The sequence below is a fragment of the Podarcis cretensis genome (assembly GCF_951804945.1).
Source record: "Podarcis cretensis genome assembly, chromosome: 16".
NCBI classification, from domain to species: domain Eukaryota; kingdom Metazoa; phylum Chordata; class Lepidosauria; order Squamata; family Lacertidae; genus Podarcis; species Podarcis cretensis.
In genome coordinates, this window is record NC_137186.1 from 9,015,184 (window position 1) to 9,032,407 (window position 17,224).

Below are 17,224 nucleotides of genomic sequence, written 5' to 3' on the forward strand. Positions count from 1 at the left end.
TACCTTGTTTCGTATCTTATTTATATCTTTCAGAGTGTTTTACCTCTAAATTTAAAGTACCTTTTGTCAAATATTTATACCTTAAGATAATACATAAAATAACTTTAAATTTCAACTTTTTCTTACTTATAACTTAACTTTCTATTTTCCTAATCTAATTGCAGGAGCTAAAATTTCCAAGTCATGCAGATTCTTAACATTCATACAACTTATAATGTTTTTGTAAATAGTCCTTAAATTTCTTCCAGTCCTCTTCCATTGTCTCTTCTCCCAGATCTCGGATTCTGCCAGTCATTTCAGCCAGTTCCATATAGTCCATCAACTGCGTCTGCCACTCTTCCAGCGTGGGAAGGTCTTGTATCTTCCAATATTTTGCAGTGAGTATTCTTGCTGCTGTAGTTGCATACATAAAAAAAGTTCTATCCTTCTTTAACACCTTTTGGTCCACAATGCCCAGGAGGAAGGCCTCTGGTTTCTTAGGGAAGGTGTATCTAAACACCTTTTTTAACTCATTATAGATCATTTCCCAGAAGGCCTTCACTTTTGGACAAGTCCACCAGAGATGAAAGAATGTCCCTTCAGCCTCCTTACATTTCCAACATTTATTATCAGACCGATGATATATTTTTGCAAGTTTGACTGGGGTCATGTACCACCTATATATCATTTTCATAATATTTTCCTTCAGGGCATTACATGCCGTGAATTTCATTCCAGTGGTCCATAACCTTTCCCAGTCTTCTAACATAATGTTGTACCCAATATCCTGAGCCCATTTTATCATGGCTGACTTGACTATCTCATCCTGGGTGTTCCATTTAAGCAGCAAGTTATACATTCTCGAAAGCGCCTTGGTCTTAGGTTCTAACAGTTCTGTCTCTAATTTCGATTTTTCCACCTGGAATCCTATTTTTTTGTCTGACTTAAAAACCTCTTGAATTTGAGCATAATGAAACCAGTCTTGCACCCTATTCTTTAATTTTTCAAAGCTCTGCAGCCTCCAATTATCTCCAATTTTTTCTATTATTTCCCAGTATTTCGGCCATCCGGCCTCCATATTGGGTTTTTTTCGAACCTTGGCCTCCGCTGGTGATAACCACCTCGGGGTCTTACCTTCCAATAAGTCTTTGTATTTTGTCCAGACCATAAATATAGCTTTCCTGACAATATGGTTTTTAAACATTTTATGAACCTTTACCTTATCGTACCACAGATATGCATGCCATCCAAAAACATTATTATACCCTTCCAGATCTAGGACGTCAGTGTTCTCAAGGAGTAACCAATCTTTCATCCAGCAGAAAGCCGCAGCTTCATAATATAACCTTAAATCTGGCAGGGCAAACCCCCCTCTCTCTTTTGCATCCGTTAATATTTTAAATTTTATTCGGGGCTTTTTGCCCTGCCAGACAAACCTAGAAATATCTTTCTGCCACTTCCCCAAACACTCCACTCTGTCCACGATCTGTAGGGTCTGAAACAAAAATAACATCTTCGGCAATACATTCATCTTTATGAAAGTGTTGGTTTTGACCTATAAAGCCTTAGACGGCTCAGGACTGCAATACTTCTAACACCACCTCTCTCCACATGAGACCTGGACCCTGAGATCATCTTCTGAGGCCCTTCTTCTTGTGCCTCCTCCTATCTGTGTGGGGTTTATTGTCTGCCTGTCTGTTGTTTGTAAGTCACTTTGAGTTAAAAGGTAAAGGTAAAGGGACCCCTGACCATTAGGTCCAGTCGTGACCGACTCTGGGGTTGCGGCGCTCATCTCGCTTTACTGGCCGAGGAAGCCGGCGTACAACTTCCGGGTCATGTGGCCAACATGACTAAGCCGCTTCTGGCGAACCAGAGCAGCGCACGGAAACGCCATTTACCTTCTCGCCGGAGCAGTACCTATTTATCTACTTGCACTTTGAGGTGCTTTGGAACTGCTAGGTTGGCAGGAGCAGGGACCGAGCAACGGGAGCCACCCCGACGTGGGGATTCGAACCGCCGACCTTCTGATTGGCAAGTCCTAGGCTCTGTGGTTTAACCCACAGCGCCACCCGCGTCCCTTTGAGTTACCTTGGGCAAAATAAAGCAATTAATTTAATCAGTGGTTTTTTTTCCCTTTAAAAAAAAATGTTTAGGGGCACTCTCATTTTGGCTCAAGAAAACCACCATTTTATAGTTCAAATCGGGGGAAATAAATACCATCAATGGGCAAAAGTACAAAGAACATGCATTGCCTCATATTACACAGCTTGACAGCTCACAGTGATTTTCCTACTCATATTGAAATACTGCCCCTCAATGAGGCCAAACTTTCATCAGCAAAACACCACACATCCACATTCCACACTGCTTCACACATTAAACGCTCGCTTCCGTCTGAGACTCAGGAAATGCCATGAGAGGAAATGAGGACGCCATCGGGGGTAGCGACGGAACTGACGATTCACCGTGCTAGCGAAGAAACTAAAAATGTTTAAAATTTTAGATTCACAAAATGTTTAGGGGTATGCGTACCCCTGTGTCCCCCCAGAAAAAGCACTGAATTTATTATTATTATTATTATTATTATTATTATTATTATTATTATTAGACTGTCAGACACTCCTTGAAGTATGTCTTTCTATGTCCACAGGCCTATGTAGCTATATAAATTGATGAGCCGATACAGATGGAATAATCTATCAATTTCAGTCTCTCTCTCGGGTCGCTGGGAAAAGAGACAACTCTGGAAATTATAGCTCTGTGAAAGAATGGAGGGGGCCTCCTGTCAGCTCTCAGCACCCTTAACAAATGACAGCTTCCAGGATACTTTAGGGGAAACCATGACTGCTTAATGTGTTAGTCTACTGCTTTAGATGCAGAGGGAAGATGGGGCCTGATTCTCATTTTCCAGTTCTCCACATTTCCACATCAGTTTGCAAATTCTTTTCTTAAAATAACATGAAAATTCACCAGCATTTTAATGCAAATTTTGCCTAATTTTTGCAAGTTTTTTGCAAGCCACCCCCCAAACATAATGCATTTTCATACATTTTTTTAATAAAAGCATGCATTTTCCAACATGCAAACTTTACCCAGCGTATACATTTTCATACCTACAACTTGGTTGAAGAACTGCGTTGCAAAATTCAGGGCAGTTCGGATTTTGAAGGATGGCTGAGTTTCGCTTCGTGTTTTACTTCAGGAAGTGCAAATGAGAGCAGCCGGCCTTTGAATGCAAACTGAATTGGATTTTGCCTCTTTCCCTATTTGACAGGTGACTTTTATGATTATTTGTATTATATTTCATGGTGGTTGCTTCGTTTGCATTGTTATGACTGTTTATTAAATTTATTTGCTGCTTTTTTTTTGCCACAGCAATTTTACACTAACATTTATATCCCACTTTTCCTACTCAAGGGTGGCTTACATACCATATTTTTCCGTGTATAAGATCCCCCCATGTATAAGTTGATCCCTATCTTTTTTAACCCAAATAAAGAAATCAATAATTATTAACCTGTTGAGGGGTTTTTAAAGTTTTTTGGGGGAGGTTGCCCACTGCCAATCTCTCACCTGCCTGCCCAATTGTCGCCACTGATCACCTGCCCCCCCCCTGCATTCACAATCTGTGAATAAGATGACCCCCAATTTTTGCCTAACAAATTTAAGCAAAAAACATCGTCTTATACATGGAAAAATAAGGCAGTCCTCCTCTTCACTGTTTTCACCTCGCAATAACCTGGTGAGGTAGTTTAAGTTGAGTAAAAACTATAAATTATTAAGCTACCACTTGTCATCTGCTGCTATACTTCAAATCTTGCCCACGTTTGAACACAACCATGATTTTTCTTTTTCAAATATTCTACAACCAACTAACAAATTTTAATTGGATTTTGAATAAATGTGCAATGAATCAGGGGGTTGCGCCAACCGCTATTCTGAACAATGCTTTTATAGGTAAAAGTAAACGTAAAAGACCCCTGGTTGGTTAAGTCCAGTTCAAAGGTGACTAGGGGGTTGTGGCGCTCATCTTGCTTTCAGGCCGAGGAAGCTGGTATTTGTCCACAGACAGCTTTCTGGGTCATGTGGCCAGAATGACCAAACCGCTTCTGGCGCAATGGGACACCATGACGGAAACCAGAGTGCACAGAAACACTGTTTACCTTCCCACCACAGTGGTACCTATTTATCTACTTGCGCTGGCCTGCTTTTGAACTGCTAGGTTGGCAGGAGCTGGGACAGAGCAACAGGAGCTTACTCCATCACGGGGATTCGAACCGCCGACCTTCCGATTGGCAAGCCCATGAGGCTCAGTGGTTTAGACCATAGCACCACCCGCGTCCCTGCTTTTAGAGGGGGGCGCTGGAGATGAGTTTATGGAATCCATAAGGTGTGGCATCAAAAAAATGGGGAACCACGGATGTACATTCTTAGATCCTTAATGTTTGACGATCACTGGGATAGAGCATGAGATGAGGAAAGCGGGAGAGTTTGATAAACTGGAGGGGGCGGGGAGGAAGAGAAGAGTCACGTAAACTGGCCTCCTGTCATACCAATTGCTCACCCGCCGCACCGTGACTAAAAAATTAGGAAATGGGTGGCGCTGGAGTTCCACGCTGGCAGGATGCCAGGCGGCGCAGTGAGATGCCTTGCGCCACCACCGCCTCCTGGTATCTCCCGAAGGTGTCTCTTACACCCGCCTTCTTGAGATATAAAACCGTGGCAGGAGAGGCAGTTCTATCCAGCACAGCTGATCCCTTCGAGCAGGTAAGCAGGACTTCTCTCCTTTGGGACTCCTCCAGGGCTCCCATCCCAAAACAGAAGGGGTGCAAGGGGTGTTTGCTGTTTGGGATAGTAGTGGCAATGGGCTTTTCCCTTCCTCCGGACTCCCACCCCTTCCCCGTGAACTCCAATCCTTTTCTCGCTCAGCGGCGTGCCTCGTCGCTCCGGACATGTTCAGGCAGAGCTCAACAATTTGCCTTCTCAAACATGCTCAGACTAGGGTGGGGGAGTGGGGAAATAAAAGAGGCAGGATCCGATGGAAAGCTAAAAGTCTCCGTTCTTCCCTTCTGTTGGCCGCACGTAGGAAAAACAGCCGTTTGTTGGATTTCTAAGAGCCTCTTTGCGGGAACTACCCAGCGGATCTCAAGGAACCAACTTGCCACAACTTGCTCCGGAAAAGGGGATTTTTGCCGAACCGAACGAACCGAACCAAATCAACAATGGGCTTTGGTTGCTGCAAGAAGAGAAAGGTCAATTGGAGTGGGGAAATGGGACTGTCGGTTTTCTGGGGAAGGGAGAGGAGAAATTGTGGATTCATTCTGTGTTGGAAGGGGGGGGTGCGCGTAGGGTTTTTTGGGTGTGTGTGTGTGGAAAGGATGGCCTCTCGGATCATCTGTGGATCTTAAACTCAGCAAAGCTTCTGGGAGAAACGGAGAACCCCATGTCATAGGGAACTGGATTGGGTTGGCTAAAATACAGGGGTCCGTTTCCTCCATTAATGTTCCAGGGATCATAGGAAGCTGTCATACGCTGTGTCAGACCATTGCTCCATCTACTTCAATGTGGCCTGCACTGACTGGCAGCAGCTCTCCTGCATACAGAGTGCGTACTTTGTAACTTGGCTACATATCTTGCCCATAGCTGTCAAGTGTCCCTTATTTGGCGGGACAGTCCCTTATCCCAGCGCCATGTCCTGCTGCTGTCCCTTATTGATGAGGCTTCATTTGGCTGCTGGCTGGGCTTTCTGCCTTTGGCTCAGAGGGGCTCAGAAGTTGAACATACCTGTGCCCGGGAAATCCCTTATTTTGGCTGCTGATCCCTTATTTTCAAGGCTGCTGGTCCCTTATTTTCAAATCTGTAAGTTGACAGCTATGATCTTGCCCCATAGCTAAAGTCCTCATGATTCTGGAAAAAGGGTTGGTGTGGTTAGGAACACTCTGCCACTGAGACCCAGTCCTTCCCCAGGAGAGAGGGAGAGATCCTCTTGCGCAAGCAACTCCCTCTAAGGAAATTTCGGGATCTCCTCGGCCAAACCAGTTCTTTCCAGTTGTGTGAGACACTGACTTCCTGGGGCCTAGAATAGACTTGTCTACCAGCTTGGCAAAGTTCTAATCTCCTCTGGAATGGTCCTCCTCGTGGGACACATTGAAATGTTTTAAGGAAAAATCTCCTAATGAGAGGGGATTGTTAGGTGGTGTGGGTTTTTTGGAGGGTGGGGGAGAATATCTTGGCAATATTCTTATTAGAAGCGGAGATGGTTGCCAAATCTAGTCCTGAGTCAGAGTTCATTGTCCTCGCCTAGGATGCTGTTGGCTGGAAATGGGGAGAGAAGGTGGAAAATTCCATAGAAACATAGAGTTGGAAGGGTCCCGAGGTCATCTAGTCCAACCCCCTGAAATGCGGGAGTCTTTTGCCCAACGTGGGGCTCGTACCCACGACCCTGACATAAAGAGTCTCGTGCTCTGCCAACTGAGCATGGGCCATGGCTTGTGAAAGGGGAAATCAGATGGCAAAATTTGCAGACAGGGAACGCATAAGCCAGCTTTCTCCCAAGCTGGTGCCCTCCAGGTGTTACTGGACTACAACTCCCATCGTTGTCTCTGACCGTTGGGCCATCTTGGCTGGGACTGATGGAGATTGTAGTCCAACAAACAACTGGAGGTCAACAGTCTCCCCCATCCTGTGCTATACCTCTGCAAGAGCATTTAATATGTGGTCCCTAACTGGTTGGGACATGTGTATACAGCAGGGTGGGAAAACCTGTGGCCCTCCAAATATTACTGGGCTACAGTTCCGATCACCCCTGACTGTTGGCCATGTTGGCTGGGTGTGATGAGAGTTGGGACCTAACAAGATCCGGAGAATCACAGGTTCCCTGTCCCTGAACTAAATCATCATTTGCCTTCCTTCTAATGCAGAGAAGGAGAATCCCTCCAGATGTTGTTGGACTGCAACTCCCATTATCCCTGATCATTGACCAGTACTGTCTGGGGCTGATAGGAGTTGTAGTCCAACAACACAGGGGCTCCTCATCCCTGCTCTACACCTCTGTAAGTGTATTTGATATGTGATCCCTGATTGGCTGGGACATTTGTCTAGGAAAGGGGCAGGCGGGCAGGCTTGTGGCCCTCCAAATGTTGCTGGACTACAACTCCCATCAGCCCTGACCGTTGTCCCATTTGGCTGGGGCTGATGGGAATTGCAGTCCACAAACATCTGGAGGTCACCAGACTGGGGAAGATTGGTGCAAACCCCGTATGTGCGTGTGCATGAAGGTGAAATTGCAGCAGAAAACGCAGATTTGAAAAACAACCAAGGAGGTTCAGATCACCTCCTATCCCAGCAGCCCTGAATACGAATAGCACATTGGGTCCAGAATGACATGTCAGCAGGCTCCACAAGTGACTTCTGTCTTGGAGACCAGATCCCTCAGCTGATTTTAAATATATATTCTGGATCAACTGGCTTTGCGGTCATTCATCCAGGGAAACGCCCGAAAGCTCTGGCTTCTCTCAGCATTCAAACAGGTTTTCCCTGCTGATTTTAAATATATATATATATTAAAAAAAACATTCAGTAAGCTCTCGACGGAACGCAGCACGGTGTAGAAGGAAGATTTCATATGGATTTTCAGGATTCAAAATGGGATTTCCTTTCATTTCATTAAAAAAGATGCTGGCACAGCACAGTCCTGTGCAGGGCTACTCGGAAGTCGCTTCCAGTGACTTTGGTGGGACTCAGTCCCCAAGTAAGGGTGGCAGTCGCAGGAAGCAATAACCTTTTGTTATTTATGGGCTGTTGTCCTGGGCACACTTACTCATCAGTAAGACCTATTGAACTGGGAATGCTCCTTGCCTGAAACCACTGTTGGTCAGCGCAGGCAATATCAGACAAGATCAGTGTTTCCCAAACTTAGGTCTCCAACTTGGACTACAATCCCCATCATCCCTGACCACTGGTCCTGCTAGCTAGGGACGATGGGAGTTGTAGTCCAAAAACAGTTTGGAGAAAACTGATCTAGATGGACCATCAGGTCTGACTCAGTACAGAACAGCTCCCTCCATTCCTGTCTTAATCAGGGCCTTCTTCCAAACAATGAGGACTAGGGCCTTTATTTATAGGGCAAGAGCTGCGGCTGAAATCGCAGTGCATGCACTTTCCATGCCAAAGGTCTGGGCTTCAGTCGCTGGCACCCCCAGTTAAAAGTATATCTGAAAGCAGGGGAGGGCAATAGCTCAAGGGTAGAGAGTCTGCTTTGAATGCCGAAGGTCGCAGGTTCGATTCCCGGCAACTCCGGGTAGGGCTGGGAGACGCCCCTGCCTGCAATCCTAGAGAGCAGCAGCTGCCAGCCTGTGTAAACAACACTGAGCTCCATGGACCAGGGGTCTGACTCAGTACAAGGCAACTTCCTGTGTAATAATTAGGAAAGGCAAGGGGTGGGAATGTTAAGGTGAGAGGCCACAAACTCTCTGGGTCTTGGTGGGTCTGGTGGCATGGTGCTCTTATGGCTGAAAACTGAGGGTCAGGATATGTCCCTAGACACCACGGTGCAAAAAGAGGCCCTGAGTCTTTCCCACTCCACTGTTAATCCTGTTTGCAGCACACATGATCAGATGGATCAGTTGGCTTTGGAGATTTTTTTGTGCATCAAATAATCGTGGCTGTCAGGATGGGCAAATCATTTCCGTTTCTCTCTGTTCCTCATTTCTCCAGTCTGAAATTCAGCTCTCCGCATTTCCAGATCAGCTTGCAGGGTTTTTTTCCTTTTTTTAAAGTCCTCACAAAAATTCGTCAGCACCTCAGTGCGAATTTCTCTTACTATACAATTGTTCTTGAATGCAATTTCACTGCGATCGACACATTTCTGCAAAGTCTCCAATATGAGACTTTTCTGCACACGATTTTTACCAATACCTGTGTTTTTGTACACCTTTACTTGGCCAGAGAAATGCATTGCAAAATTCAGAACAGTGCGAAATTAGGAGGATAGCTGTCTTTCATGCTTGTATTTTGTTTTGTAATGCATCAGTTTGATCAATTTGCCTTTAAATGTGAACAGAATCAGATTTCTCATCCATCCTTTGAGGCTATTGAACGCCCACCTGACGCGCATCTGACACCCACAGTATCATATCAGAGTGCTGATACCCCTCCAGATGTCATTGGACTGCAATTCCCATCATCCATTGCCATTAGCCTTGCTGGCTGGGGCTTATGGCAACTGGAGTGCAACTTTGGGGGAAGTACCCTCTGGGAATCTTGGTCCTCAGCACTGACTCTCCATGCCCCTTTGACTTTTTCTGCTTCAAACAGCCATGTGCCTCCTCCCAATGAATTCTGGGAGCTGTAGTTTGTGAAATAGGATGACAGTTGTTAGGAGAACTACAATTCCCAGAGTTCCTTGAGAAGAGGGATTGATTGTTAAGCCACTCCTGGAATTGTTGCTCTGAGGGGGGAATAGGGGGTTGCCCTAACAACTCTCAGTAGCGCCCTTAACAAACTAGAACTCCCAGGATTCGTTTTGGGGGAAGCCATGACTGTTTAAAGTGGGATCATGGTGCTTTAAGTGTATGGCGCAGCTGTGGCCTCTGTAAAACAACAACAACCAGGACTTAAAATGGTTTGGAATATGTCCAACGGTTGAAGATAGACTCTGGATATCTCCTGAAGTTTTAGAAGATTTGGGATGGATTTGACTTCAGTTTTCATTCATTCTAATGCAGGCAGAATGTGAGTCAGGAAATGAATGAGTTTCAACATAGGATACGGTAAACAAGGATATGATTCGTTCTGGACTTGATATGTTTGTGGACACGGGACACATCTTATCTGGTCTAGCACAGAAGAGGATGGGTGTTGTGGTTTCCTCTGTAATGGAGCTGGGCTGTTTGGTGCAAATGGAATGGATAATCATCTCCAGATTGCTCACCAGAGATGGTATGCAATCTTGGGAGTCTTAATGGAGTTTCGGGGAGGGTGTAACTGCGTAGGAGGGAGTTGGGCCGGTCTGACTGCCTTCTTTTGAGATCACAGAATTGTGCTGATGCTTTGTGTCTCGCAATGACTCCTCTCCTTGTCTTTCTCCTTCCCCAGAACTCTCAAGAGCTCACCGATGTGGAGAGGGCCATTGAAATCGTCATCAACAACTTCCACTGCTACGCCGTCAAGGGCCGTAAAGAGTGCATCACCCCCAACGAGCTGAGGGACCTGGTGGGACAGAGGTTGCCACATTTAGCAGAGGTGAAGAGAATCTAGACCTAGAATCTAAGACAGACGTCCGCCAGGGGGGTGGCAGAGGTTTTTTGGGGGGTGTTTCTGCGTTATGTAGGGGAACAATTCCAAACCAAAGAGTTGCAATTCCTCTCTTCAGCCTAGATCAGCTTCCCTCAACCTGGGGCCTGACACGTGTCGTAGGGACTACAACTTCCATCAGCCCCTTCAGCTACAATGGCCAATGGCCAGGGATGATGGGAGTTGTAGTCCAACAATGTTCTTGGACGCCAGCTTCCATTAGACCTGGACAGCATGGCCAATTGTCAGGGGTGATGAGCATTCAACAATGCCTGCAGGGCCTCAGTTTTTTTGGAGGGAAAGGGAGGCCTAGATCCTTGTTGTGAGACACTCAGCTGTGGAAGTTATGGTAGGTCAACGTGTCCACATTCTTCCGACGTTGCTTTGATTACAGCCTTGTTTCTCTTGTTCCATACAAGTCGGGAAGGAGGAATATGTGCTCTTCCATTTTATTGGACTTCAGTTCCCACAGAACCTGGCTGTTGGCTTGCTGGCTGGGGCTGATGGGAGTTAGAGACTAATAATAATAATAATAACACCCATCTGGCTGGGTTGCCCCATTCCAACAATGTATGGAAGACTTGCTGCAGTTTCCCCATCCCTGACACAAACAAATGGAACAGAAACATCCATTGAATGGAGCAGGGAAAGGGAGAGGTGCAGTTTTTCCAAGGAGCAGCAGAAAGGAGGAAGGACCCCCCCCTCCAAAAAATAAAGGGTACCGTATTTTTCGCTCTATAAGACGCACCAGACCACAAGACGCACCTAGTTTTTGGAGGAGGAAAACAGGGGAAAAAATATTCTGAATCTCAGAAGCCAGAACAGCAAGAGAGATCACTACGCAGTGAAAGCAGCAATCCCTCTTGCTGTTCTGGCTTCTGGGATAGCTGCGCAGCCTGCATTCGCTCCATAAGACGCACACAGATCCCCCCTTACTTTTTAGGAGGGGAAAAGTGAGTCTTATAGAGCAAAAAATATGGTATTTATCACTTGACTAAAAATGAAAAAGCAATGGAACTTGGTAGATTTCTAATGCAGGGCTAGGAAACCTCTGGTTCAGCCCTCCAGGCATCTCTCTAAGCCTTGCCCCTTCTCTCCAGCCCATGCCCTCTCCCTGCCCTGCTTGGCATCCTCCCTGAGTGTTTTTGCCTGGCTGGAATGTGTCCTTGAATTCTGACCATGCTTCTTGACTTGCCAGGATACAGAGGGGGGGGGTGAGTACGGGCACAGAAACTGCCCTCCTGCGCGGAGGTGAAATTATTGACTTTTGCTGCCACGCCCACTTTTCTCTCTGGGCTCACCCAGTCCAACCCCCCAAGTCTGGAAAAGAATCCGCAAACTGTAAATCCAAGCTCTGGTTTCCCTGCTGGGTTTTGACAGCTTCTTTCTCTTCCCAAACAGAGCGTTGGCACGTTGGACGATAAGATTGAATGTCATGGTGACGGCGATGAGGCCAAACTGCAATTCGGCGAGTACTGGAGCGTCATGGGAGATGCAGCAAAGGGGTGCCGAGTCACAAAGAGTAAGAAGTAACACACACCTCAGAGGATCAGAACCACAAGGCCTCGGACCGTTTACACAGGAAGAATGAGAGACTGTCCGCCATGATGTCAATGTGTTGTCAATGCAGTGTTAATATTTTGGGGTGTTCTCCATCCCCTCCCCTTGCTCGGTTCTGGGATATCAAAGTCTAGAGCTTGATCGCCTTTAAGTCGGGAAACTTTCAGTTCCCAGCCCAGGTTCCCACCCTAACCACTCTAGAATGGCATTGTTGTAAGCTTTCCAGGTACACTGACGTTCTCGGTTCCTGACCGCTCAACTTGAGAACCTTCAAACGGAGGAGCTCTGGACCCTTACGAGGTCATTTTAGCTCACCGTCTGCATACTTTCTCGAATTTCCTATTTTCTGGTTTTGATAATTCAGGCCAACCCCCCCCCCCCCAAACTCCTCAAGACTGTGGGGGAGGAAGGGAAAGGAGAATGTTAGCCGCTTTGAGACTCCTTCGGGTAGTGATAAAGCGGGATATCAAATCCAAACTCTTCTTCTTCTGCATGCTTGTTTGTTTGAGATCTTCCAGATCTGATCCAGAACTCTTTGGAGATTTACTTTTAAAATAAATTAGTAGCCCTTGCCTCTAGATTTGTTATGTTTCAGTTCTCTCACCCCTGGATCTAGAATGCCCAGAGCAACATGTTTCCCTCCTCTCTCTAGATCCGGAATCCAGAATACTATTTGCTCCAGACCTTGGAAATGTTATTATTATTTTTAAAAATAAACCTATACATTCAATCCAAAGTTTTGATCTCGGTGGTGGAATTCGTTCCCCGCTTGGCCAGTCCATCTTGGTTTGCCCGCTTCCATAGCGTTGATGATGCTTCTTCCATTAGCTGTGTTTTCAAGCTCCTGGTCTCCTCCTTGGGTGTTATTTTAATCTTCCAAATTCACAAAGCAAAGAAGCTATGGAGTTTGAATTAAATGGATTGGATTTGGCTGTGCCAGATCAGGTGGGCGGAAGAAGATGAGAAGTTATGGAGATTGGACCTAGGCAAGCACTCAACCCGAATTTACGACCACTGGAAAAATGCAAATCTTGGCCCAACCAACTACAACTGTGGCAACATGGGTTGTGATTGAACCAGCTTGGAGAGACTGGATTTATATAGGCTCCGCCCATAACCCACCAGTTCCTGCACTGGCTCCACCCCTTGAATTGCCAGAGTTCCAACGTGGCCCCGCCCTCTAGCCTCCAACATCAGGTCTAGCTGTGTTGAATGCAGTCCTTCAACTCAATGCATTTGAAAGATTTGAGTGGTCTTCCCTTCACCTCCTGATAAGCCACCAGGGGGTGAATTCTTGGAAGATCCAGTTCCTTCTTCCCAATACTTACTGTGGCCCTTCAACTCGTCTCTGCAAAATTTACTAGGGGCCTAAGGGAGAGGGGGCAAAGCTCAGGGGGTAATGGCTTTCAATTTCCTCCCCTGAAAGGGAAGCAGAGGCTAGCGGTTAGAGCAAGAGGCTAGGAGTTGGGGCTGTGTGTGATTCCTGGGTTGGAGAGAGCAGAGGTTGGGTAGCAAAGGGCGTTCTGGGTTGGGGTTCACGTCTCCACTGGACAAATCAAATGGGTCTGAGACCTAAACACTCACCAAATGGGAACCACCATGAAATGCTTTGAAGAAACCCTTCCCTGCAGCCAAATCTGGTATGCCGTAGTCATCATGAAGCTATCCACCGAGTGTCCAAGTTAGGTATGGATCCGTTCCATTCCTTTCCACCTCATCTGACAAGAATTATCCTCAGTTTCCATAGTCTGGGCTGGGCGGATGGCCAAACGTTTTGACCTCTTGTGTTGCTTGCCATATTATTATTATTATTTTTTGTATAAATCCATGAAATAAAGAAATAAGGAAAGAAAGATTGCAGGAGGCTTGTTGTCTTTCCTTCATTGCATCTCGTTTAAGGGACAGGATCTTTAAGGACGGATCCATGTCGTTGCTAGCCTGGCAGGATCCTGCCTTGCTGAAACGATTCTAGATCTCTAACGGTAAAGGTAAAGGTAAAGGGACCCCTGACCATTAGGTCCAGTCATGACCGACTCTGGGGTTGCGGCGCTCATCTCGCTTTATTGGCCAAGGGAGCCGGCGTACAGCTTCCGGGTCATGTGGCCAGCACGACTAAGCCGCTTCTGGCGAACCAGAGCAGCACACGGAAACACCGTTTACCTTCCTGCTGGAGTGGTACCTATTTATCTACTTGCACTTTGACGTGCTTTCAAACTGCTAGGTTGGCAGGAGCAGGGACTGAGCAACGGGAGCTCACACTGTCGCGGGGATTCGAACTGCCGACCTTCTGATCGGCAAGTCCTAGGCTCTGTGGTTTAACCCACAGTGCCACCCGTGTCCCTACTGGACCTTTTCTTTCCAGTCCAAGAGTCACATTCCCTTCTGAGCAGTCTTTTGGGGGCTGCATGCTAGAGGTGGGTGAGGCCACTGACAAAACTGGCAGAGCAACAGACGTAGAGTTTACTCTTCCACAGTAGGCTAGTTTTCCAACACACTCACCCTTCCTTCTGTATCCCGGGAAGCAAGAGGCATGATCAGAGTTCAGTGACAAATTCCAGCCAGCCAGAAACACCCAAGGAGCATGCAAAGCAGGGCCGGCGAGCGTTGCTACCTAGGGAGAGTTCTGAGGGCCATCTACAAAGCCTTGGAGGGCCACATTTGACCCTACAGCCTGAGGATCGCCACTTCGCTCTATTCGTCTAAGTAGTGATGTTTTGATGCCACGAGGAAGTCACTCTCCCTCGTGCTCAGTCAGCCTGTTAATGACCTCCCTCGCAGGGACGCTGTGAGAGTGGATAATTACCATACATAGAATCATATAGAATCGTCGAGTCGGAAGGGACCCCGAGGGTCATCTAGCCCAACCCCCTGCGATTCAGGAATCTCAACTAAATCCAACCTCTGCTTAAAAAACTCCAGTATTCCAGGTCTTATATTCCAGATGGGAGCTGAGTCTTGGAAACAGAGATTTCCTCTCTCTCCTCCCCGCACAAAGCTTTTCCTGATGCCACCAAAGATGTCCTGTTACATTTTGTTATTTTACTGCTTGCATTGCTTGTAAGCTGCTTTGAGATTTGAGCGGCTCAGGAATACATTAAATCAAATACAATGAATCAAATAAAGACAGGAAGCACCACTACAGACATAGTCTCCCCCCCCCCCTCTCTCTCCCCCCCCCCCACACACAAACACTCTATCTTGGTTTCCACCTCTTGTCACAGCCCCTCAGAAATGAGAAACAACATCCAACCACCTTGAAAATTGGCGCAGCCAAGATCGTTAAAATCATACAAACGGGTAACACAACAGTAACTACAAACACAGGAATATATCCAAGCAACTCAGAGTTTAAAAACATAAACATAAACACACCATATCATGATGCAATCATTTTTCATGTTTTTACAGTACAGTGGTACCTCAGGTTAAGAACTTAATTTGTTCTGGAGGTCCGTTCTTAACCTGAAACTGTTCTTAACCTGAGGTACCACTTTAGCTACTGGGGCCTCCCGCTGCCGCCGCACGATTTTTGTTCTCATCCTGAAGCAAAATTCTTAACCCGAGGTACTATTTCTGGGTTAGCAGAGTCTGTAACCTGAAGCGTCTGTAACCCGAGGTACCACTGTATTGTAAAATTACTTCCAATATAGGGTTGCCCTTTCTGTCTGGCTGCTTACATTCTGAAATATGGTGACCCTATTCCCAAATGATTTCTACAAAATTAAGTCAGTTATAGGGAGTGAGTTGCTCCCTTGATACAACAGCTCCCTTGGCTTCTGGCCTGTTTCCGGGCATGATTCAAAGCGCTGGTTATGACTTCTAAGCCCTATACAGCTTAGGCCCACCTGAGAGACCTTCGGAGGAGGCCCCTCTCTTAGTCCCACTGCCCTCACAGCCCTGCTTGGTGGGGATGCAGGACAGGGCCTTCTCGGTGGCTGCCTCCAAGCTGCGGAACTCCCTTCCTTGAGAAGCTAGACTGGCTCCCTCCTTGCTTGCTTTCCACTGGCAGGTGAAGACTGTCTTATTCTAGCAGACCTTTGGGAACTAACTTGTTTTTAAAGGAAAGAGCTTTTAACGGCACTGTGCTGTTTATACTGCCTGCGTTTAATAAGATTATTTTTTTTATATATTGCTGTAATTTTATGAGAGTTTAATTGCTCTTTCATTATGATCTTTTATATGCTTTTAGCCTTTTCTACTTTGCCTGTGTTGTTTTTAATTTGTGTAAGCTGCCCTGAGTCCTGGTTCTGAGAGAAAGGCAGGGTAATAATAATAATAATAATAATAATAATAATAGTGATAAAAACAACAACAACAACAATAAATGGACTACTGCAATGCGCTCTACGTGGGGCTACCTTTGAAGGTGACCCGGAAACTACAACTAATCCAGAATGCGGCAGCTAGACTGGTGACTGGGGGCGGCCACCGACACCATATAACACCGGTCTTGAAAGACCTACATTGGCTCCCAGTACATTTCCGAGCACAATTTAAAGTGTTGGTGCTGACCTTTAAAGCCCTAAACGGCCTCGGTCCAGTATATCTGAAGGAGCGTCTCCACCCCCATCGTTCTGCCTGGACGCTGAGGTCCAGCGCCGAGGGCCTTCTGGCGGTTCCCTCATTGCGAGAAGCAAAGCTACAGGGAACCAGGCAGAGGGCCTTCTCGGTAGTGGCACCTGCCCTGTGGAACGCCCTCCCATCAGATGTCAAAGCGATAAACAACTACCTGACATTCAGAAGACATCTTTAGGCAGCCCTGTTCAGGGAAGTTTTTAATATGTGACATTTTAGTGTATCTTTCATCTTTGTTGGAAGCCGCCCAGAGTGGCTGGGGAAACCCAGCCAGATGGGCGGGGTACAAATAATAAATTATTATTATTATTATTATTATTATTATTATTATTATTATTAACAATAACTGATGAAACTAGGGGAACAATTCTGCCACAGCTCTGCCTTTCAGGCCACAACCTTCCCATCAATTTAAAACAGTTTTATACCACTTCAAGAGTCATGATGGAATCTTGGGAACTGTAGCTTGCTGAAGGTGCTGGGAATGGTCGTTCTGCAAGCTCAGCAGCCTTAAGAAACTAGATTCTCTACGACTCTTAATGTGCTATAAGAGTACTTTTAATGTATGGTGCACGTGTATCCTGCCTTGGCCCAGTATCCCTGAAGGAGCATCTCCACCCCCATCATTTGTCCTGGACACTGAGATCCAGCGCCAAGGGCCTTCTGGCAGTTCCCTCCCTGCGAGAAGCCAAGTTACAGGGAACCAGGCAGAGGGCCTTCTCGGCAGTGGCACCCGCCCTGTGGAATGCCCTGCCATCAGATGTCAAAGAAATAAACAACTATCGGATTTTTAGAAGACATTTGAAGGCAGCCCTGT

At 46.4% G+C, this 17,224-nt stretch overlaps 1 protein-coding gene across 1 annotated transcript; it reads left to right on the forward strand.

The window, feature by feature from the left end:
• Positions 1–4,608: 4,608 nt before the first annotated feature.
• On the forward strand, positions 4,609–13,685 carry LOC307205776 (protein S100-A14-like). Its single transcript, XM_079958562.1, has 4 exons — positions 4,609–4,746; positions 5,066–5,231; positions 10,075–10,221; positions 11,674–13,685. Exons 2-4 carry the CDS (start codon positions 5,202–5,204, stop codon positions 11,803–11,805), a joined length of 309 nt encoding a protein of 102 aa, XP_079814688.1. The 5' UTR covers positions 4,609–4,746; positions 5,066–5,201; the 3' UTR covers positions 11,806–13,685.
• The last annotated feature ends 3,539 nt before the right edge of the window (positions 13,686–17,224 follow it).